Below are 23,193 nucleotides of genomic sequence, written 5' to 3'. Positions count from 1 at the left end.
AGTGCACCCTCGGCTCTGATGTAGCAGAGCCGAGGGTGCACTTGAACCCTTGTGCATCCTCGGCTCTGCTACATCAGAGCCGAGGGTGCGCTTGAACCCTTGTGCACACTCTGCTTCATCAAGCTAATAGAATGCATTGGCCAGCGCTGATTGGCCAAAGTACGGAATTCGGCCAATCAGCGCTGGCCAATGCATCCCTATGGGAAAAAGTTTATCTCACAAAAATCACAATTACACACCCGATAGAGCCCCAAAAAGTTATTTTTAATAACATTCCCCCCTAAATAAAGGTTATCCCTAGCTATCCCTGCCTGTACAGCTATCCCTGTCTCATAGTCACAAAGTTCACATTCTCATATGACCCGGATTTGAAATCCACTATTCGTCTAAAATGGAGGTCACCTAATTTCGGGAGCCAATGACTTTTTCCAATTTTTTTCAATGCCCCCGGTGTCGTAGTTCCTGTCCCACCTCCCCTGCGCTGTTATTGGTGCAAAAAAGGCGCCAGGGAAGGTGGGAGGGGAATCGAATTTTGGCGCACTTTACCACGCGGTGTTCGATTCGATTCGAACATGGCGAACACCCTGATATCCGATCGAACATGTGTTCGATAGAACACTGTTCGCTCATCTCTAATAATGTCACATTGGTGGAGAAGTTACGGCTCTTGGAAAGCTGACAAACAAAACAATAATTTCTGTGTCCTTACGGCCCAAAATATCCGCATGTATCCTCAGGCGGTTAAGTAGAGTTTATCCTGCTCCAAGGTTACTCTGACTTCCAGCTATTCAGATGTGTCCCCTACTAGTGTGTACAGAGAAGAAAGGAGTCCCCGCTATTATAGAGCATCCAACCGCATTCCCTCAAAGCCCATACAGTATATTTACAGAACAAAGCAATGACACTATACAGTAGATATGAAAGCGTTCCTTTAATTAAAGGGATTGTACTACTTTGCCTTGAAACCTGACTTGATGTTTAGCATGAACATATTGAAGATTAAAGGCACAAAACTATTGCGAGTGTATAAACATACAATTAATATTTATGCTCCAAAATGTAAAAGTATCTTCTCCGTGAGATGCAAAATGATTGTGGATCATCCAAAATCTGCCTCATTTGTCTCTTTTATGTGTCTGTCTTTATAGTTGACTTTCATACAAGCCTAAAGGACGCGGAATGATCCGAGAAGTGTAAGATAACATCTTTACCTGGAATTCAAGTCAGGAATTTGTCGAAATATAAAACTCTATTTGATAAATGGATTGTTTGCACTGGATAAACCTTTTTTTTATTAGAAGGTTCCCCAGACGATAAGCAGATGACATGGGGTCATTAACTCAAGAGCAAGTGTTCAATTTTCCTGCAGAGCCCCCACAGGGGAAATAAAGAATTACATGCTTCTTATTGCTCTCGATGGGGACTGTCGATCTTGTAGAGACCGCTATCTGGCATTGGGCATGTTATAGGCAATGTTATTTGGAAAGAAGGTTATGAAAATTAGCTCCCCTCCGATAGGAAGAAACTTGTAAGTCAATAATGTCCAACCTATTAATGAGGCTTGTCACATGACCAGGTGACTACCTATGGGTGAAATCTGGAGTCATGTTTTAAGGCTCTTTAATGGGTTGGATGCTGACTAACAGGTTACGTACTTATAGGTGGCTTTACACCATATCCAAATAACAGTGAATATCGGTCATGACATGGATGTTTTTGATGGCCATCTCACAGCTTACTAAGATTCATTGTATCTGACTTGGGGTTATTCACAGTCCATTATACAGGACCACCAAAATATATGTCATATTCTACTTTAACCAGATTTCACTCAACCCTCCATTTTTTCCCAGCCCAATTTCACTCATCTCTATCCATTTTTTCATGTCTGTTTTTACCATCATTTGTGTGAATCCAGCCTTAGAGTCTTCTTCCTCCTGGAGGACTGATAATTTGATTACTTTTTTTTTTCTGGATAACATTGCCTATAAAACTCCCTTCAACAGTACATGCTCCACCTCCAACTCTTTCCATTCTGGTGCAATTTTTTCTCTAGCCCCCACCATTCCTGAGTTATCACCCTCATCCACAAGGCTCTCCATAATGCTGCACCTCCTTACATTTCCTCCCTCATCTCTGTCTATCACCCAACCCGTGTTCTCCATTCACTCAATGACCTAACACTTACATCCTCTATTATCAGAACCTCCCACGCTCGTATACAAGACTTCTCCCGAGCTGCACCACTTCTCTGGAATGCTCTACCCCGGACAATCAGACTTACTCCCAATTTCTACAGCTTCAAATGCAAACTAAAGACGCATCTTATCAGACAGGCCTATCACAATGTCTAACGTAAACCCTTAACCCTCCTCTGTCCCCGCTCCCACATTTCCCCACATGATATGATGTCATCTCATGCTAACTCCATAGGTCCAAGCTCCATCCACATGTTAAAGGACACGACTGTCGACGGCTCATAAAGTCTTATGTTTATGCAATGACAGTCACCTCTATTACAAAAGGGTCTGACCTCTGCATAAGCAATACCGCCCCTGCTACCCTGTTTCCCCGAAAATAAGACGGTGTCTTATATTAATTTTTGCTCCCAAAGATGCGCCATGTCTTGTTTTCAGGGGGTGTCTTATTTTTTTCAAAGAAGAATTCACATATATTGCTAAATCTAAAAATTAACATTTATTAAATACTGTACAGTATAAAAATATTTTTATAGATTTGCAGAGCAGGCGATTTTGGACACAGGGATACCTAACATGTACGGTATGTGTTTCACAGTATTTACATACTTTCATATGTGTTCGAGGGAAATGGGTTGATTTGAATTTTTAACTTTTATTATTACCCCCTGTAATACATTACAGACAGGCAACCTGCCTTAAAAAAAAATGACGATTTTTTGCAATGCAATTGCAAAGGTCTGATCACTAATGCAATGCATTGCATTAGTGATCAGACCTTTACAATTGCATTGCATTGCAAAAAAATCGTCATTTCTTTTGCAGGCTGCATAGAGCAGCCTGCAAAAGAAAAGCACTGAAGACAGGCCGGGGAGCCTTTACAAGGCTCCTGGCTGTCATGCCAACGTGACGTCGTTGGCAGGATGCCGGGTGTTTAACTATGGCGGCCACCCGGGAGTCGGGCGGCCGCCATAGCCGCCTGGTGTCTGCTGGTGTCAGCAGACATCCAGCACTAATGCCTCCGGTCGGTGCCCACACATGTTCCCATAGAAATGAATGGAAGTGCCCAGCATGCCGATTAACCCCCCGCTTGCCGGCTACTTCCATTCATTTCTATTCACTACGTCTTACTTTCGGGGGAGCGCCTTATATTAGGCAAGGCAGCAAAATGTCTGCCACGCCTTACTTTCGGGGTACGTCCTATTTTCGGGGAAACACGGTACCTCTTGTGTCACCCCCTCTACCTCATAGATTGTAAGCTCTTGTGAGCAGGGCCCTCGGTCCCATTGTGTGAAATGACTTTCTTTGTAATGTATCTTTCTGTCTGTATTTGAACCCTACAAATTGTACAGCGCTGCAGAATATGTTGGCGCTATATAAATAAAAATTATTATTATTATTTATATTATTATTATTATCACTGTGTTGTTAGTTTCACCATTATAATGTCCTCTATTGCCAAGTGGGCGTTCCCTATGGTTCTGCTCTGGTCTAGGACCACTCACCTGACAGTTGAAAGCATACCTGTCCTGAAACTCACAGCAATGATCGTCTGAAAACAGTGGGGGCTAAAGAAAAAATCTAACTTGCCAGAATCAGTGGATGATGAAGGCTAGTGAAGAATACAATGTGTTGTAGTTGGTGGAGGTGGTGAAAGGTCCTCTAACTGACATAATGGCTTCTTGCCCAGCCAACCAGTACTCTGTATTGGAACAGAAGAAACACCCAATACTGCTGTTTACATATGGGGTGTCTGTTACCTTTGGAGGAGATTCTGGTTTGGCTAAAATAGCTAATCATGTTTTCAAGTCCTTTAATGTGTTGACTTATTCTGTAGTGGCTTTGGAGACACAGCTTTCTTCCTTCTGGAAGGTTAGCTAATTTATATATTGATCTTATTTAATAGCAAATGTGACTTAGGAAACAGATCTAAAACATAACATGCTCATTACTTGTCTCTTTCGGTTGCCCAAGATGGCCTCTGTAAAAGTGTATGGGTGGAGTTGCTGTAAGGGAGCACCATCAATAACTAAAATTGCTAAAAATCACAACTAAAACCAAACTATAATTCAAATTTTAAAGGGATTTTCCAGGCCCCAATAGAGTTTTTTACTGATGCTATCCACAGCATAAGGCCATCAGTATCTGATTGATAGGGTCCAACACCTTGACCCCACACCGATCAGCTGTTCCGGCTGCCTCCAGGTGCAAGAAGCTACTGCGGTAGAAGGGCTAGAAGCAGCAATGGAAGTCACCATTACTTTTCCACCTCCCCATCCCCATCAATACTTACCAAGCTTTCCTGTGTCCGGGATAGCTCCTCCTATCTTCTTGTCTTCTAGTAGTGTGCGGAATAGGTTAGCTAAGGAAACGGGGAGGGTGGGAGGGGCTAGTAATGGACGGGATCACTAGACATAGTGAGCCATGGAGATGGGAGGGACTAGTAATGGGCGGGATTGCAAGGCTTAGAGAGACAGGGAGGTGGGAGGGGCTAGTAATGGGTGATATCACTAGGCTAGAAAGAGATGGGAGGGGCTAGTAATGGACGGGATCGCTAGACATAGTGAGATAGGAAGGTGGGAGGGCCTAGTAAAGGGCGAGATCACTAGGCTAGAAAGAGATGGGAGGGTGGGAGGGGCTAGTAATGGACAGGATCGCTAGACATAGAGAGACAGGGAGGTGGTAGAGACTAGTAATGGGTGGGATCTCTGGGTATAGTGAGACAGGGAGGTGGGACGGACTAGTAATGGGCAGGATTGCTAGGCTTAGAGAGACATGGAGGGTTTTGTAACGGAGGGGGGGTGGGCATTAATTAGCAGCTACACATGAAGCTGCACAGCAGGAAGTTACACCTTGTAAACAAAGGGAGAGAATGTCAGCAGCAACCAGAGACACCCAGAAATCACTCCAAACACTGCTAAAGGTATATGGGTGTACTTATTAACCCATTACTAGCACTAACACTCCTTTCTAAAAAAAAAAACAAAAAAAACTTTAAAACAGCATATGGTGTGAATCCATCGGCTTAGACAAGTCCTAATTCATTAGAACTGACCAAATTGGCTACTATCTCCCACTCACAGAGATGTTTCTATAAGAAAAACCAGCAGGCAGTAAAACTGGCCAATTATATCCCCTATATGACAAAATGATGTGTTTCTATGAAGTCTACAGGGCAATTACATGTTAGAAATCTACATTGAGTACAATATAGCCTAATGCCTAATGGCTCAGCAAATTAACATTATGCGACAAAAAGCAATTGGACACACACAAGTCTGGGAGCGCTAAATGTCAGCGAATACTAATAAAGCAATTAAACCTGACTCTTTACTCGCAGCATAAACATTGCTTAAATACTGGACACACAATTGCTGGATGTTCTTTTATGTGCCTGTAATAATAGTAATAGTGATTTTACGCCTCTGCGTGTCTGCAGCTTCTGCAATGAACACGGCAAAGTGGGCAGTAAGACCGGTCAATGGGAATTTGCCGCATTGTAACAAATTAGAAATATTATGGAGGGAAGTTATTTTTTGGCGCGGTAGATATAGACAAATGCAACATTTTACTTGATCACTTACAAATATTTAGACATAGTGATCAGACTTTCCGGATCTGTAGTCCACATACTCTCCCTCTATCATATAACCCTATGTATCATAGAGCTCAGCTTCTCTCCTCTATCATATAACCCTATATATCACAGAGCTCAGCTTCTCTCCTCTATCATATAACCCTATATATCACAGAGCTCAGCTTCTCTCCTCTATCATATAACCCTATATATCACAGAGCTCAGCTTCTCTCCTCTATCATATAACCCTATATATCACAGAGCTCAGCTTCTCTCCTCTATCATATAACACTATGTACCACAGAGCTCAGCTTCTCTCCTCTATCATATAACCCTATATATCACAGAGCTCAGCTTCTCTCCTCTATCATATAACCCTATATATCACAGAGCTCAGCTTCTCTCCTCTATCATATAACCCTATATATCACAGAGCTCAGCTTCTCTCCTCTATCATATGACCCTATATATGACAGAGCTCAGCTTCTTTCCTTTATCATATAACCCTATATATCACAGAGCTCAGCTTCTTTCCTCTATCATATAAACCTATATATCACAGAGCTCAGCTTCTCTCCTCTATCATATAACCCTATATATCACAGAGCTCAGCTTCTCTCCTCTATCATATAACCCTATGTATCACAGAGCTCAGCTTCTAACCCTATATATCACAGCACTCAGCTTCTCTCCTCTATCATATAATCCTATATATCACAGAGCTCAGCTTCTCTCCTCTATCATATAACACTATGTACCACAGAGCTCAGCTTCTCTCCTCTATTATATACAGTAATCCTATATATCACAGAGCTCAGCTTCTCTCCTCTATTATATACAGTAATCCTATATATCACAGAGCTCAGCTTCTCTCCTCTATCATATAACCCTATATATCACAGAGCTCAGCTTCTCTCCTCTATCATATAACCCTATATATCACAGAGCTCAGCTTATCTCCTCTATCATATAACCCTATATATCACAGAGCTCAGCTTCTCTCCTCTATCATATGACCCTATATATGACAGAGCTCAGCTTCTTTCCTTTATCATATAACCCTATATATCACAGAGCTCAGCTTCTTTCCTCTATCATATAACCCTATATATCACAGAGCTCAGCTTCTCTCCTCTATTATATACAGTAATCCTATATATCACAGAGCTCAGCTTCTCTCCTCTATCATATAACCCTATATATCACAGAGCTCAGCTTCTCTCCTCTATCATATAACCCTATATATCACAGAGCTCAGCTTCTCTCCTCTATCATATAACCCTATATATCACAGAGCTCAGCTTCTCTCCTCTATCATATGACCCTATATATGACAGAGCTCAGCTTCTTTCCTTTATCATATAACCCTATATATCACAGAGCTCAGCTTCTTTCCTCTATCATATAAACCTATATATCACAGAGCTCAGCTTCTCTCCTCTATCATATAACCCTATATATCACAGAGCTCAGCTTCTCTCCTCTATCATATAACCCTATATATCACAGAGCTCAGCTTCTCTCCTCTATTATATACAGTAATCCTATATATCACAGAGCTCAGCTTCTCTCCTCTATCATATAACCCTATATATCACAGAGCTCAGCTTCTCTCCTCTATCATATAACCCTATATATCACAGAGCTCAGCTTCTCTCCTCTATCATATAACCCTATATATCACAGAGCTCAGCTTCTCTCCTCTATCATATGACCCTATATATGACAGAGCTCAGCTTCTTTCCTTTATCATATAACCCTATATATCACAGAGCTCAGCTTCTTTCCTCTATCATATAAACCTATATATCACAGAGCTCAGCTTCTCTCCTCTATCATATAATCCTATATATCACAGAGCCCAGCTTCTCTCCTCTATCATATAACCCTTTATATCACAGAGCTTAGCTTCTCTCCTCTATCATATAACCCTATATATCACAGAGCTCAGCTTCTCTCCTCTATCATATAACCCTATATATCACAGAGCTCAGCTTCTCTCCTCTATCATATGACCCTATATATGACAGAGCTCAGCTTCTTTCCTTTATCATATAACCCTATATATCACAGAGCTCAGCTTCTTTCCTCTATCATATAAACCTATATATCACAGAGCTCAGCTTCTCTCCTCTATCATATAACCCTATATATCACAGAGCTCAGCTTCTCTCCTCTATCATATAATCCTATATATCACAGAGCTCAGCTTCTCTCCTCTATCATATAAACCTATATATCACAGAGCTCAGCTTCTCTCCTCTATCATATAACCCTATATATCACAGAGCTCAGCTTCTCTCCTCTATCATATAATCCTATATATCACAGAGCTCAGCTTCTCTCCTCTATCATATAACCCTATATATCACAGAGCTCAGCTTCTCTCCTCTATCATATAACCCTATATCACAGAGCTCAGCTTCTCTCCTCTATCATATAATCCTATATATCACAGAGCTCAGCTTCTCTCCTCTATCATATAACCATTTATATCACAGAGCTTAGCTTCTCTCCTCTATCATACCTTGCTTTCAGATAGGGACAGGTTCATTTTAATATTTTTTTTTCTTTCTCTTCTTTCTATATTTCTTAACATAGTTTAAATGTATTATCAAAATGCCATCATAAGCAATAGAAATGTACCTGGCGTTTCCGAATTGTTAAGTGCTCCCACAGTGGTCACCAGCTCCTGCTGTGGTATAGAGGTGCTCGATGCGCGTTGACTCGCAATCAATATCCTACTCTTTGCAGACGGTAACCTGGAGACTGCGCCCAATCCGAGCTGTGGTCTTAGGATCATGGTGGATCTGTAGAAGCTTGGTGGGACTTCATAATGGGTAAATGTTGAAGGACAGAAGTCATCTTTTCTCTGCCTTTCACCTGTCTATACATAATAAACACAAAGAATACTACATTTTATTGGTCCTTGTAGCAAAGCACAACACAATGGGCGACTGGAAACTACTAAGGTGATATTATCCCATTGCTTCTGGGGATTAGACGTTATTTATTTCACTATAAGACCTCTTAAGCAGCTAGGGCATGAACCTGACACTAGGAACCTCTACCCAATAGAGGCTGCAAACAAAATAACAATAGACTGCGGTATATTGTGTACAAAGAAATGGTTACAGCAGTGGAAATGGTAAAGATGTCATTTATTTTCGCAGTATGATGCACATATGTTTTCTTATTCCCATTTAACCTCTTCAGAAACGGGCACATTTTCATTTCTACATTTCTTTTTTTTCTCTCCACATTCTGACAGCCACAATTTATTTTTATGTTTCTGTTCACAAAGCCATACGAGGGCTTATTTTTTGTGGGCCAAACTATACTTTCGAATTGCACCATTTAATATTATGTACACCATCCTGAAAAAATTCAGCATAGGAATAATTTTTTGGGAGGTTTTGTTTTTATGGCAAAAATTGCACATTACCTATATTCTGTGGTACAATCATGTAGATGGCAAATTTATGTATTTTTTTGTGTTCTGTACTGTTTAGGTTCTGCAGCTGACTGTAGCCCCTAAAGGGGTAATAGCTGCGGTTGGTGCAGCCACCATTTGCAGCTGTTGGTAGCAGGTGTCAGCTATATTAAACTTTTTGGTGTGTATGTCAAGGGCTCAAACATGATGTATTTTATCCATCAATGTAGCCATATTATGGCTTGTATTTTATGGGATGAGTTGTATTTTTAAATGATATGTCAAGGTGCATAAAATAACGTTTTTCTTGCATGCAGTTCATTGTATGCTATATATAACATTTGAATGTTTTTCTAATATTTAGTGCTGATTCATTTTCTTGATCCAAGACTTTTATCTGATGACCAACCACCACTATAGCCCATCAATGGAAAACCCGCCAATCTACAGAACAAAGGGATAATGTCCTACAGGCCTTTCATCATTTATCAAGGGACAGTGCCTTACAAATGTATGCTACCAGATGCAAAACTGCAGCTCGACCCATTCAAGTGGCTGCAGTACTAGTAAATAGAGATGAGCGAACACTGTTCAGATCAGCTGATCCAAACAGCACACTCCCATAGAAATGAATGGAAGCACCTGTGACGCCGGCAGGACGCCGGCAAAGTCAGCGTCACAGGTGCTTCCATTCATTTCTATGGGAGCAGTGTTCGCTCATCTCTACTAGTAAACAATGAGCGCAATAAATCTGTCCTTTTACGGCTGGTCTTACACGACCGTAGTGGTTTTTGCGGTCCGCAATTTGCGGATCCGCAACACAAATTTCACTTTAAAAATTAATTCCGCAGACATCCGCAAAGTGCATCCACAACGTTCTGTGTGTATCAGTATTATGCGGATCCACGAAAACCAAAACACACCACAAAACACACATGTTGACATCCGCAATTGCGGATATACACTGATGTATGTTCAGTGTATATCCGCAAAAATGCACGCGCCCATAGACTTCTATTGGACTTTCCGTGCCGTGCCGTAAAAGCACGGCCATTATGGACATGCGGCATACTGTCCGGACCACGGTTGTGGCGCGCCACACCACTGACGAAATCTACGGTCGTGTAAGAGGCCTCATAGAAAACTATGGGACCGTAAATGGTCCGCAATTTTGAACCTGCAATTGCGGACAATTTGCGGTGCTAAACTACGGTCGTGTCAGACCAGCCTACTAGTTGTAGAGATTCAGGTGATAGAACCAGGTGCGTACCTATATGGGGTTTAGTAGTAGCAGTGCATACAGGGGCACTGGACCCTTGGGGTCCGTTCATATGAAGGAAAATGGTGAGGAATTTGGTGTGGAATTTCAGCGCTGAAAATAAAGCCTCCCATGGACTTCAGTGGGCTCCTTTTTCTGGATAACCCCTTTAAGCATTATGCCCAACCTATGCTTCACCCCTTCAACTTTTTACCAACCCAAAATGAAGAAAAATCTGAAGGAAATTAACCCTTGTGTTCTCTAAAGGATTTTACAGGACCTTTTGCTTTAGATATATGCATAAAATCCTACACACCGACTAACAGTATGGACAAGTTTATCTTGGTGATGCAAAAGTCAGAAGATACCATAAAATCCAACTTCAGGCCATCTGATCTCCAAGTATTAAGGTTACGGAATGAATCAATTTTTCACAGTGACATATATAACTCTAGAATAAATGAAATACAAATGTCTTGACCTTTCCAACTTCCCAACTCTTCGGGACTGATGACAGAACTACACAAGCCGAGACAACTCCCTGCGTTCCGCTCATGATTTATAGATGACAATGGCTACTAGACAATGAAATATTATAGAAGAGCAAGAGACAAAGGCAACATGGCCATACTCATAGGAATATTTTAAAATGTGCCCCCACTTTTATAAGAATTTAATGGTTTTATATATGTGGCTCACTATGCTTTTTAGGAATTATACATTGAAGTTGCTGACTGTAAGGGTATGTTCACACTGAGTTTTTTTTTTTTTTTTTTTAAATGAAGTGAATTTTGTCTCGGTTTCTGGCATATTTTTTTTGCTTTTTTACTCCAGCACATTGTATGGACCTGGAAACTTACCTTTAAAAAAACTCGCATTTTCTGCAAAAAACGCGTAAAAAAATGCACCAAAAATCTTGTCAAAAAAGTGTCACTTTTTTGCCTTTTTTCCATCTTCCATTGATTTCAACTAGAGATGAGCGAGTAGTATTCGATCGAGTTGGTATTTGATCGAATACTACGGTATTCGAAATACTTGTACTCGATCGAATACCACTAGCTATTCGCAGTAAAAATTTGATTCAGAACCAGCGTTGATTGGCCGAATCCTATACAGTGTATAGCATTCGGCCAATCAACGGTGGTTCTGCAGGACGAGTATAAGCAAAGAGGAAGGAGTCCGGGCCCACATACAGAGAAAGAACCGTACAGAGCAGGACACGGCACGGGGAGAATGATAGACCCGCAGGATAGTATTTTACCTTTGAGTAGCAGTCCCCAGCATCCCTCCTGCAGAACCAGCGTTGATTGGCTGAATGCTATACAGTGTATAGCATTCGGCCAATCAATGCTGGTTCTGCAGGAGGCTCGTCTTTGACGAGGCGGAGTCTAAGATCGGACCACAATGAAGATTGCTCTAATGTTAAATATGCAATCTTCATTGTGGTCCAGTCTTAGACTCCTATCGTCAAAGACGAGCCTCCTGCAGAACCAGTGTTGATTGGCTGAATGCTATACACTGTATAGCATTCAGCCAATCAACGCTGGTTCTGCAGGAGGGATGCTGGGGATTGCTACTCAAAGATAAAATACTATCCTGCGGGTCTATCATTCTCCCCGCGCCGTGTCCTGCTCTGTATGGTTTGTTCTCTGTATGTGAGCCAGGACTCCTTCCGCTTTGCTTTTACTCGTCCAGCGCTCGGGTACTAGGCTAGTTTTGACAGTCTATAATTGCACGTCTTCTGTGCTCTCCTGGTAATATACTGAAACTGCATCCAGCCCTAGACAGTTCCCGGTGCTGACTGCCCAAGTACCGCACTCTCCTTCGCTCCTCCTCAACACTCTCCTCCTGCTACTCGTGGACTTGGTGACTCCCATTTGTCGAATAGTGGTTTCCCCTGAAACGAGCATTTAATTCCCATAGACTATAGTGGGATTCGATATTCAATTGAGTACTCAAATATTGAGGGTCTACTCGAAACGAATATCGAATCTCGAATATTTCACTACTAGCTCATCTCTAATTTCAATGGGTTTTTCAGGGCGGAATCTGGTCATGTCACTTTTTTCCTCTAGCTTAAAAAAATCAGCTGAGGCTGAAGGGGATGCTTCAAATGGTTATATCTCAGGCATTACACAACATAGAACAGTATTTCTGGTGTCATATGAAAGATGAGATTCTTGTCTGTGATATGACACCAAGAACATAATTATACGTGTGATGTCCAGAGAGTCCACACATTGGATTGACTTGTTTATGATTTATGCGCGGGTGTCGCTGCTACAAATCCCATATGTGGTCACCCTGTGTGTCACTTACCTTTTCAATGGAACCTACTGATAATATTTCTAGCGGCTAGAAGACTTATTTTTATATTTTTTTATAATACTCATTTTTTTCTAAAGTTTATAATAACTCCAAAATATTTTTTGCATAACTGACTCGAGTATCCTACATATTCAATTCATTTAACTAAACCTTCTGCTTCACTGGGCGCAGCTTCTGCCTCTCCACCGGCCATATGGTATATTCACGATATCATACACCAGATGTTTTAGCCTCAGTATTTATCATCAAATAAGTACAACTGAATTTGCATTTCTGTAAAGAAAGTTAGGACTGAAACATGAGGGATTCAGCGCAATACAAGGTAAGATATGTAACATGGATTATTCCAACTAAATTCCATTTTTGGAACCACTTGTACTGATGAAGTCTAATAAGCCAGAAATAAATGGATGTAAGTTGGAATAAATAGATCTGTATATTTGTGTCTAGGCAGTTCTGGATACATAAAGGAAAAATGTCTCTGCTCACTATTACATGAACAGGGTGCAAAGGACTTTGGGCGACATGAATAAAAAAGTACAATACAAAAGAGAACTAGTGCAGCTGTATATAGTAAGCAAGCAGCCTAGGTTAAGGGGATATTGTCACTCCTTAGGGAGAGACCACCATATAGGTGTGTGGAGACTTATTAAGCCATTTGCGCTCCACTGTGAGGGATCATGGGAAGAATATGCAAATCTGTTTCCCATGATGCTAATATGCAGCAAAGGCCTCTGGGAAGGTCGGACATGATGTTAAAGAGAGCGCCCTCTAGTGGGCTGCATGACTGAGGCACTGTCTCCCTATATTAACATCATGGGAGACAGATTTGCATATTCTTCCCAAACAGCCTAGTCAATCTGGTTTCCAAGAGTGAAAACAGCACTCCAAGTGGTTGAGATTTGTAAAGGCATCTTCCCTTTTCATCTCACTGCTCTAGAACTGCTCATGAAGGATGTACTTATCATTGAATATCATTTACAGAATACATTAACCTACATACAAATGTAATATAGTAGGAGCATAGGAGCAAATACCAGGGTAGCTGGCTTACAGTAAGTGCTATGAGGCCCATTCCACTTCACTCCACCTATGGATGATGGAAGGGACAGAGGAACTGCTGCACTACCAGTGGTATACATAATGATAACTCGCCATTAGGTTTTGTTCCATCCCAGCTCAGTTGCATCCATACTTTTTGAACTCCTTATGAGCAGCTTTGTTAGTGATCCCAATCTGACTACCGGTCTAGAACTTCCTCCTGTGGACTACAGTATCAGACCAGCATCTATAAAAATCCCTCCTGGTAGCTCATTCAAACCCCTGTGCAAACAAGCTTTCCCATTTTTGTTCTTCTGTATTTCTTTCATACATAGAGTACTGCAAAAGATATCTCTGCGCTAAGGTACCAGGACTGCAGTAATATAGCAAGTGAGTCCCTGCAATAATTAGCTGAAGTTATAGAACTCCTCTAACTCAAAACTGCTTGTCTATACTATCTGTGAGTGCTGTGTGCAGGATCTTCAGTGTATGACAGTAAATCCAACCTATAGCTCACATTCCATTTCAATGTGAAGTGTTGATGGCGGGATCACATCACATCCAAAGCAGCTTGCTCCACCGAACGTAACACTGGTCATAGGGAAACTCTGTTGCATGCCAAGAGAGACCATTGCTGAGGATGCTACCTAATGTTCAGCAAGTAATATGCAGGGGTATTATTAATTAGAATAGGACACAAGCAACTTACCATTTACAGGCCTCAGAAACAGCAGTGGCAGCAGGGTTATCACTGTTGCTGGTCCTTGTTACATTTGTTTTCTGTTTAGCTCACCAATACATCCAATAATGGATCTTAACGGTGCCCTGTACACAAACAGCATGTGAACAACTGGCCTCCGCAGTGATGTATTGCTAAAGAAGAGGCCGCCATTGAGGTCAGTTATTGGCTGCAGCAGCAATCTGGACATGGACTGGCAACAGTGCTGACCGCACTACAGGCTGGAGCGGAGGACCTATTAATGGTTAGTTAGAGGCTTTTTAAATTTCCACTATTTGCAACCTTCGGCTACATTTTAGTTGAGTCAGACAACCCCTTAAAATAGCTACAATAGGTGAAGCCTGTATGAATGAGTTCACCTTCAATATTCTGAATATAATGTGCAGAATGGAAATTCTCCGTACCTTGTATTCTGAGTAAATATGGACTATTCACTGAACCAGTTGGCAAAAGGCCAACATCACCATCTGAGTATGCAAAAACTATCTCATCCATTATCACAGAAGTCTGTAGGTTGGCAATAACAGGAACACATTATGCAAAGGGAGAACAATTGTCTTTATTCAGAGAACATCTGAAGTTGTCTGAAGGTATTTGAATGGAGGAAGTGCATTATTTCTTCCTTAGAATACATAGTAGCAAGGCAGCAAATGTAATTTACCTTTGAAGGGTTTTTTGGAAGGTTAATATTCATGAACTACTGTATCCTTGGGATAGGTCATCAGTATCTGATCAACATTAGACGCCCCCACCAGTCAGTAGATTCAAGCACATGCTAATTCCTCTTTACAGGCTGTGACATGACCTGTTTGCTGCTCAGTCCCATTTACATGAATGGGGTAGAGCTGCAATATAAAGTACAACCACTATACAATTTGTAGAGCTTTGGCTCAAAAAAATGCAGCAAAATCTGCAATAAAAAAGCAGCTTTTCAGCAGCCTTAAAGGGGTTGTGCCATAACAAGGATCCTATCTATACTGCTTGTTAATGTGGATGTAAGACTTTTCCTAAATACACTGCTTCAGCAAAACTGCTTTGTTTGTGCATCTTAATTTATTCACTTCATTGTTGACTCTGCGTTTCTATGGCCCTTGGGATTATCTGCTCAAATGTCAAGTGATGTAGCTGCCTGCTCTCAGGGGGGAGGGAGAAGGGGCTAAGTGCATGGGAGCGAGCCTGTGTCTGTAGCTGTTCCTGTGTCTGCACCACACATGTGACCTAGCTTCCTGCTCTCAGATAAAGGAGGGGGGGGAAATGAGTGCTGCTTTCTTATATAAAACAGTCTAAATCCTAGTGGACTAAAGGACCTGGTCCTTCTGCTCACTAGGATTTAGCTTTCATATATCATGCAGGCTAAAAGCTAGTGGATAGAAGGACCTGGTCCCTTAGTCCACTAGGATTTAGCCGACTCTATATAGAACAAGCTAAATCCAAGTGTTATAGGACCTTTGATGACATAACAGGCCCTTCAGTCGTCCCATAGGATCACGCGATGCAGGGCGGAGCTACACACTAATGTGGGGGCGGGGCTAAACTGGAGGTAGTCGGACAGTGTAGCTTTGCATATGAAACCCCGCCCACCAATTGACGTCAAAAACCAGGAAGAAAGAAGTCTTTGCAGCAGCGAAGACTGGTGAGCAAGGGACATGGGAATACCCCTTTAAACTAGGATACAGAAACAAAAAAAGAACAAAGGCATGAAGAAAAAGAAGAAAGAATGCAAAACTGAGAGAGATCTTTGTTCAAGGGTTTTCCCATGTCAGGTGATACAAAAAAGGGTTTCAAGGGGGAGATTTATGATTTGTTGCCCATAGCAACTAGTTACAACACAATTTCTAAGGGTATGTTCACACGGAGGAAAAGGTCGCGGAAACATTTTCCGCCATGTGAACATTCCGTGCCGCTCGCCGAGACAGAATGCCGATGCAGCATCGGCATCCCATCGCGGCATCCCGCTCCTGTGTAGGCCCCAATGAATGGGCCTACACTGGAGCGTATATCAAGCCACGGAATCTGTGGCAAGATAGGGCATGTCACTTCTTTTTTTCCGCTACTAGCTAGCGGAAAAAAGAAGCAAGTGGCTCCCATTGAAGTCAATGGGAGACGTTTTTGGCAGCAGATTTTGAGGCGGATTCCGCCTCAAAATCTGCTGCCAAAAAACTCTGTGTGAACAAATCCTAATAGTGCCCTTAAAGTGGAAGCTGTTCTGTGATTGGTTGTTATGGGTAACAAAAGCAGTAACAAAAATGGACGCAACCAATCACATCACTGCGTTCATTATAATAGTTAATATTCTGTGAAATGACCTGTAATAATATAATGCTTGTCATAGAGAACCACTGCTGGCCTAGTGCCACATCTGACCATTGCCAGAATCTAAATTGCAATGTTATTTTTACTATAGCAATGAAGGGAAATGGCGCAGAACACCGACTTAATACACAATGTCACCGAGATAAATGAATACGGCACGCAGGAAAAATCCCATAGATTATTTGTCCCTAAATTTAGCCTTACATGCAAAGCTAGCGTACAACCTAATAAACAGTGAAGCTGGTGCTGTGTTCTCCATTGTCTCTTTGCTTTCTGTAACATGACTAGTAAGGAACAACCCCAGCCAAGAAACCAACTGATAAAACTAAGTGCTATCTGGGAAAATCAAGGATAGCACACTGATCTCGCCCAAGGTCATCTGCAAGGGGCTTAAGTACCTGGGACACTTGGTGAAGGACATGGGCACTCAAAAAAAATGTAGTAAAAACAAAGTGAAAACTATCTAAGGCTCATCCACACACGTCTGTGGCCAGCTGAACATGTCCGCTTTTTGCATTGCAACTTTCAGACAATTTCTGGGTGATTGCAAAGGTTGTAAACCGTAAGCAATCATACATGATTAAAAAGAGTTATCCAAAGTCCTGGGCTTTCTGGGCTGGTTCTGACTCCTGGTCCTGCAATGAGAACCAGATCGGCTCCACCTTGTTTGCACAGGTCCTGTGCTTTGGGGGCTGGCTTACTGACAGACACTCCCCATAGAACAGGTAACAAACAGGCGAGGAGGGAGGAAGCGGAGATATCCAGGGGACTGGGGCCAGCTCCAATCATATGAATAAGAGCGAGAACTAGCCCACCACCCCCAGGACCAGCTTCAACTAATGCCCTGGGAGTGGGGGGGGGGCTAGTTCCAACTTTACTGGGCATGTTGTATGTAGAACACTTTGCACTGCAGTTTATTTCTGCAGTGTGTAAATGGGATTTAATAAAAATCCCATCCACTACATTGCTTCTGTACTTTGAACGACTTACGCTACATTCACACTGCAGGTCCACTCGGGTACCCAAAAAACAGAAAGATAACCTGCTTAAAAAGCGGTTACCCGTGGTGATCTGCGGACCACATAGACTATAATAGGGTCCGCAGGTTTCCACCCAGTTTCCACCTGAAAAATTTCTTAAGTTGGTTTGGGGAGAGAAACCCCGAATGGAGAGTAAGTGCTAGTGTGGACCTAGGACCTATCACCAAATACTGACCCACAGACTAACTGTAACAGGTTTATTTTAATGCAGATAAAAGCAAAGCTCAAACAACAATGGCGCAAACATTATGAACATTTCTCAATACATTATATACTTTATGATATTAAATATTGTCATTGGAAATTACTACTCCGCTTGCAAAAAAAACAAGTTCTCATATGGATATTCTAACACCAATAAAAAAAGTTGTAAGATAAAAATAACTTAAAATGTATAACTAAAAATTGTCTGTAATGCCAAGGGACTAAAGGGTGTTTGGCCATTCTCTAGTTGTTAGAAGGGACTCTTGACAATAAGCAGAACACAAAGTATTACCCTGCTAAGACCTACAGTTATCCGCTGTAAAGTGTTAGGAACCCTGGCAGTATATGTTCGATTTTCCCGCAGTGCCTCCACAGGTGAAATTAAGTATTACACCATGCCCAATTAAATAGGACATGAAAAGTCCTCCAAAGCAAGAAACTACTGTATATCTTTGTGATCCGTCTACACCCAAAAGATGAGGATGCTGAACATGGTGCCCTCAACCTTTATTAGCACATAATTTCCAAAAGATATGTTAAAATAGATTTTCTGCTGTGGACAACCCCTTAAAATATTTTATCATTCTGTAAAAGACCCTTCTATTGAACGTACTTCACGCTACGGTCCTCAATGAGATTTGTGACCTGCTCAATAGCTGGCTACATCCTGATTGTCTCCGACTGTTCATAAGAAAGAAACATGTCATGAATATGTTTCGCTAGTGTCATGATTTACTAAGTTGTTTCTTCATGTGCCAGAAGGCAAATAGACAATAGAAATGACAGTTCAAGCTGTTTGCTTTCCAGCCTGTACAAAACACTTCTGAACATAACACAACACTTTTGCCTTAGGCTAAATATAGGGGCAAATAATCTATGGGGGTTTCCTGCACACCCGCATTCATCTATTCCTGTAACATTATGTATAAAGTCGCTGTTCTGCGCCATTTCCCCTGATTGCCAGAGTAAAAATAACATTGCAATTAACATTCCGGCAATGTTCCGCCATGGCACGGAGCCAGCAGTGGATTTCTATAATGAACATTATAATAAAAGATGACAGGTCATTTCACAAGGTATTAAAGGGTTATTCCAGTTTCAGCACGTAAATCCTATTCACGGTATAATGAAATATTACATGCTTTTCTATATACTTTCTGGGCAAATTCCTTAACGGTTCTACATAGTTGCAAATTGTTCCGGAATCACTGGGACCGTCCTTAATTTTTGAGAAAGGTTATGAAAAATTTGGTTATGTCCTGACCCAAAAAGTCCACCCCCAAAGTGGGCAGTCCCATTCAGTTTAGTAATTTAGGTTGACCCGAGAAATCTAATAGTGGGACGTCTAGGGATAGTTTTTTTTCAAATGGGGTTGTAATTTTTTGTATTTCTGGCCTGAGGAAGACTCTTGTGTGAAGCATAACTTTAGGTTCACACTTGTGCTTGGGTTTTGTTCTTCAAGTCTGCTTGGGAACCCGAAAAATGGAAACCCAATCCACTGGGTTAAGATGGGGTTTTTTGGATCAGATTTTGAGGCAGTGGCTGCCTCAGAATCCGGTCCAAAAAACGGCTAGCAACGACTGGTGCTGGTGCACTGCATCGGCATCCAGACGCGGCATTCCGCTTCGGATTAGGTCCAAATGAATGGGCCTAGTTGGGAGGGAGTTTTCGCACCACTGACTCTGGAGCAGATTCTGCTGCGGTATCTGCATGAAGAAAGGGTATGACATATTAAATTCAATGGGAGGCAGTTTTTTGAGTCAGATTTTGATGCAGATTCTGCATCAAAATTCTGACCAAAAAACCCACGTGAACCCGGCTTTACAAATCGGTTATCCAGGGAACCCTGAGGACTTCATAGACTATAATGGGGTTTCCATCGCAAGTTTCTGTCCAGTTTCGGCCCCAAAAATGTGGAGAGAAGTCCTATATCTGCATTTTTTAAGCGTATTTGGGGGACAGAATCTACTAAATGTAGGGTGAGCGCTGGTGTGAATCCAGCCTCATTAAACTTTATATTTTCATAACTCAATAGTATAGGTGAAGGGAACAAACTTTGTAATATAGTTGACTAAAGGAAAGTGTCATATCTTTAGTGATTTCATATCGTACTCTGTACACAATATCAGTTTACAATGGAGTCTATGGAGAGGGAAAGGCAAGGAGGAAAAGCAGAAAGACAGAGAAATAAGACTGTCTATAGCGTTAAATTCAAGACTACCCAGATGTCTTGTGAAAGAAAACTCTTTAGGGCAGAGAGAGCAGTTATTTTTCTTTTGTCCATTTGTTTTGAGGAGCCCTCCCCTTCCTCCCTCTCCCTTCTCCATAGAGTTCTATTGTACAGATTTCATCAGTGGAAGAAGGAGGCAAATAAGTGAAGAAACAGGTCATTTTAATTAATAAAGTACATTACACAGTTTGTTATCTTCACCCTTACTATGGATTGCTGAATAAAAAATAAAAGTTTACCTACGCTTTAATGTATAGTAATATAGGTTATCATCTGACCTGGTCATGTGATGATCATATAGGTGCATGGCTTGTTACAGTACAGTTATGAGTTTCCATCATGTAACAATAAGCAATTTTTTTGGTCTCAGATGGAGAAGATGATTGGTGGATATTTCCCTTTTTGGTTTCCCATGAGGAAACTGGTGAATTGATCAAAGACTGGGTAACTCCTTTGCACTCAGGCCTGGAAACTTAGGAGGGGCCCAGGACACTCTGATCAGTAAGGCTGGCTTTTCATGGCCATGTTTGACCCAACAAAAGTAGTCCACATATCAGATGCATTTATGGACCTTAATGGAGCTTGGCATGTCACTTCAGTTCAGTTGAAGCAATACACAGACAATAAGGCCAAAAATTATTATTATTATTTATATAGCACCATTATTTCCATGGTGCTTTACATTTGGGGGTTTACATGCAATACGCAGAATATACAGGTAGATCTAATACTAACAATGACCGACTGGCACAGTGGGGTAGAGGGCCCTGCCCGCGAGGGCTTACAATCTATTATCACTGTGGCTGGCCTACGTCTACTGTTAGGGCACACTAGATAATACGCCAACCTACAGGAGTATGGTAATGAATTCTAACTATAAAACAGAGTTGTAAAATAATCATTCCTGAATGTGATTGCAAAAATGGAATAAAAAAAATTAAAAAGTGATTTAATATAAAATACATTTACGAGCCTATATTAGACAAAAACACCAAACCTATTAGATTAGGCCTCACCACAACTATAATAACCTCATAAGTTAATTTAACAGATTATTTATTGCACAACATAAACTGGATAAAAAAAAATTAAAGTGGCCGCGTACGGCCATGACAATGTGGCTGAAACAAAACAATTCAGCAGGTTATCCCGGCCCTTACAGGTGTGGTTATTAAAAGGTTAAACTTCCTATTGACACTTATAATCAGGAGCTGGAACTCGGGAGAATAAATCATTTTCTTTGGACGTTACCACGCGCTTCTCTTTCCATTGGTCTGGACACTTGTAATCAGGTAGGAAAGCTACAATTGCACTTTGGCTTGCGGCTTCTTTGACACTACATTTTACCTTGATGATTTCTTGTAAAAAGCCATAAAAGTGGCAGTATTGCGTAGTGTATTTTATGAAGGGGGGAGGGGAAATTGCCATTTTTGAACTTTTTCTATATTTCTATTTTTCCCTATAATGAAATCAGTAAACACTCAAAAATACCCCCCCCCCCTCCCCCGACTCAGTAAAGAATAAATGCAAGGCGAAATGCACTACGTCTATAAGGTTATTCATGATTTCTTATTGAAAAAAATCCATTTTCATATGTCCTGCACCTGTTATATACCTACTGTCAGGGTCTGGGGTTGCTAGCTGGGGTGGCATAGACACAAAAGTTCAGATTCTTTAGTCCAAAACAAAGGTAGAGTTTTATTTTCACTCAAAAAGGTAGTGCAGCAACAAAAGGAAACAATACTAAAATAAATCCCTGCCGGGCTAGGCTCTAACTAAACATAGACTAGGTTACCTCACCTAAAATAACAGAAATCAAAAGGCAGTTGAGTCATTCAGGACACAGCTCCAAAAATATGACCTCTCTGTCAGCTCTCCAGCCAAGCTCTGCCAAAGTGTTGCTGCTGGAGCTGGCTTCTTAAGCCTCCTTGATGAGGCAAAGTGTGGACTGGAGGAGGGTGGAATGACAGGTCCCACTACCAACCTACCTGTCATTCCTAAAAATCCAGCCCAATACTGAGCATTTATCAAAATGCTCAGCAGACGAAAGTTGTCTGCTGAGAACAAACATTCCTGGAGTTTTCTCATCTCACCCACCTGAGTAGTCTGGGTGAGATATACACCCCTTCCATTACCTGACCAGCCATCGGCTTACATATGATATAGCATGCATGTGCTGTGACATCACTGTAACATTTCTGTGATGTCACTCAGTATCTCCCGTGTATATGACATCGCTTTTTACGGTCACCCCACTATTGTGACATCACTGAGTGCATTTCTCCACCATGGTGACATCACTGTGCACGTTACCTCAGTACTGTGAAATCACGGTGCGTATTACCCCACTATTGTGACATCACTGTATGTATGACACCACCATTGTGACATTGCTGTGTGTATTATACCATTACTGTGACATCACTGTGTATTGTATATGTGCACCCCCTCCATTACCTGACCAGCCATCGGCTTACACTACTCACAGCTGCATTACGCTTGGTTTACACCTGCATTCGGCTCTTTGTTATTTGGGTCCGTTTTGGGACCCCCAAAACATAATCTGCTTAAAAAGCAGTCATCCACAGAAATCCACAGACCCCTTTATAGTCTATAGTGGGGCCTGCCGGGTTTCCGCCCGGTTTCCGCAGTTAAAAATGCTGATTTACCCATACATTTTTCAACCGGATTTGGGGATGTCAGGCATTATTTACCCTAGAAAACTAGGAAAATGAATAGTCTGGTGGGATACCACTACACCCCTATCCAGACCAGACCCCTTTTAGGAAAATGGAGAGGGCATTGTAAAAAAAAAAAAAAGTAAGAATTTGA

At 41.5% G+C, this 23,193-nt stretch overlaps 1 protein-coding gene across 2 annotated transcripts in view; it reads right to left on the bottom strand.

Annotated features, from left to right (window-relative positions):
- The window catches only part of MTUS2 (microtubule associated scaffold protein 2), a 481,013-nt gene that overhangs the window by 287,814 nt on the left and 170,006 nt on the right, over positions 1 to 23,193 (bottom strand). For both annotated transcript variants that reach the window (XM_075265977.1, XM_075265978.1), the window contains exon 3: positions 8,422 to 8,662. In XM_075265977.1, coding sequence (XP_075122078.1) covers positions 8,422 to 8,662 — 241 coding nt within the window. The remainder of the gene's footprint in view (positions 1 to 8,421; positions 8,663 to 23,193) is intronic.

Source organism: Leptodactylus fuscus, chromosome 2 (assembly GCF_031893055.1).
Source record: "Leptodactylus fuscus isolate aLepFus1 chromosome 2, aLepFus1.hap2, whole genome shotgun sequence".
Lineage (NCBI taxonomy): Eukaryota > Metazoa > Chordata > Amphibia > Anura > Leptodactylidae > Leptodactylus > Leptodactylus fuscus.
Note: the sequence above shows the minus strand (reverse complement) of the source record. Positions and strands in the feature narration are given on the sequence as shown.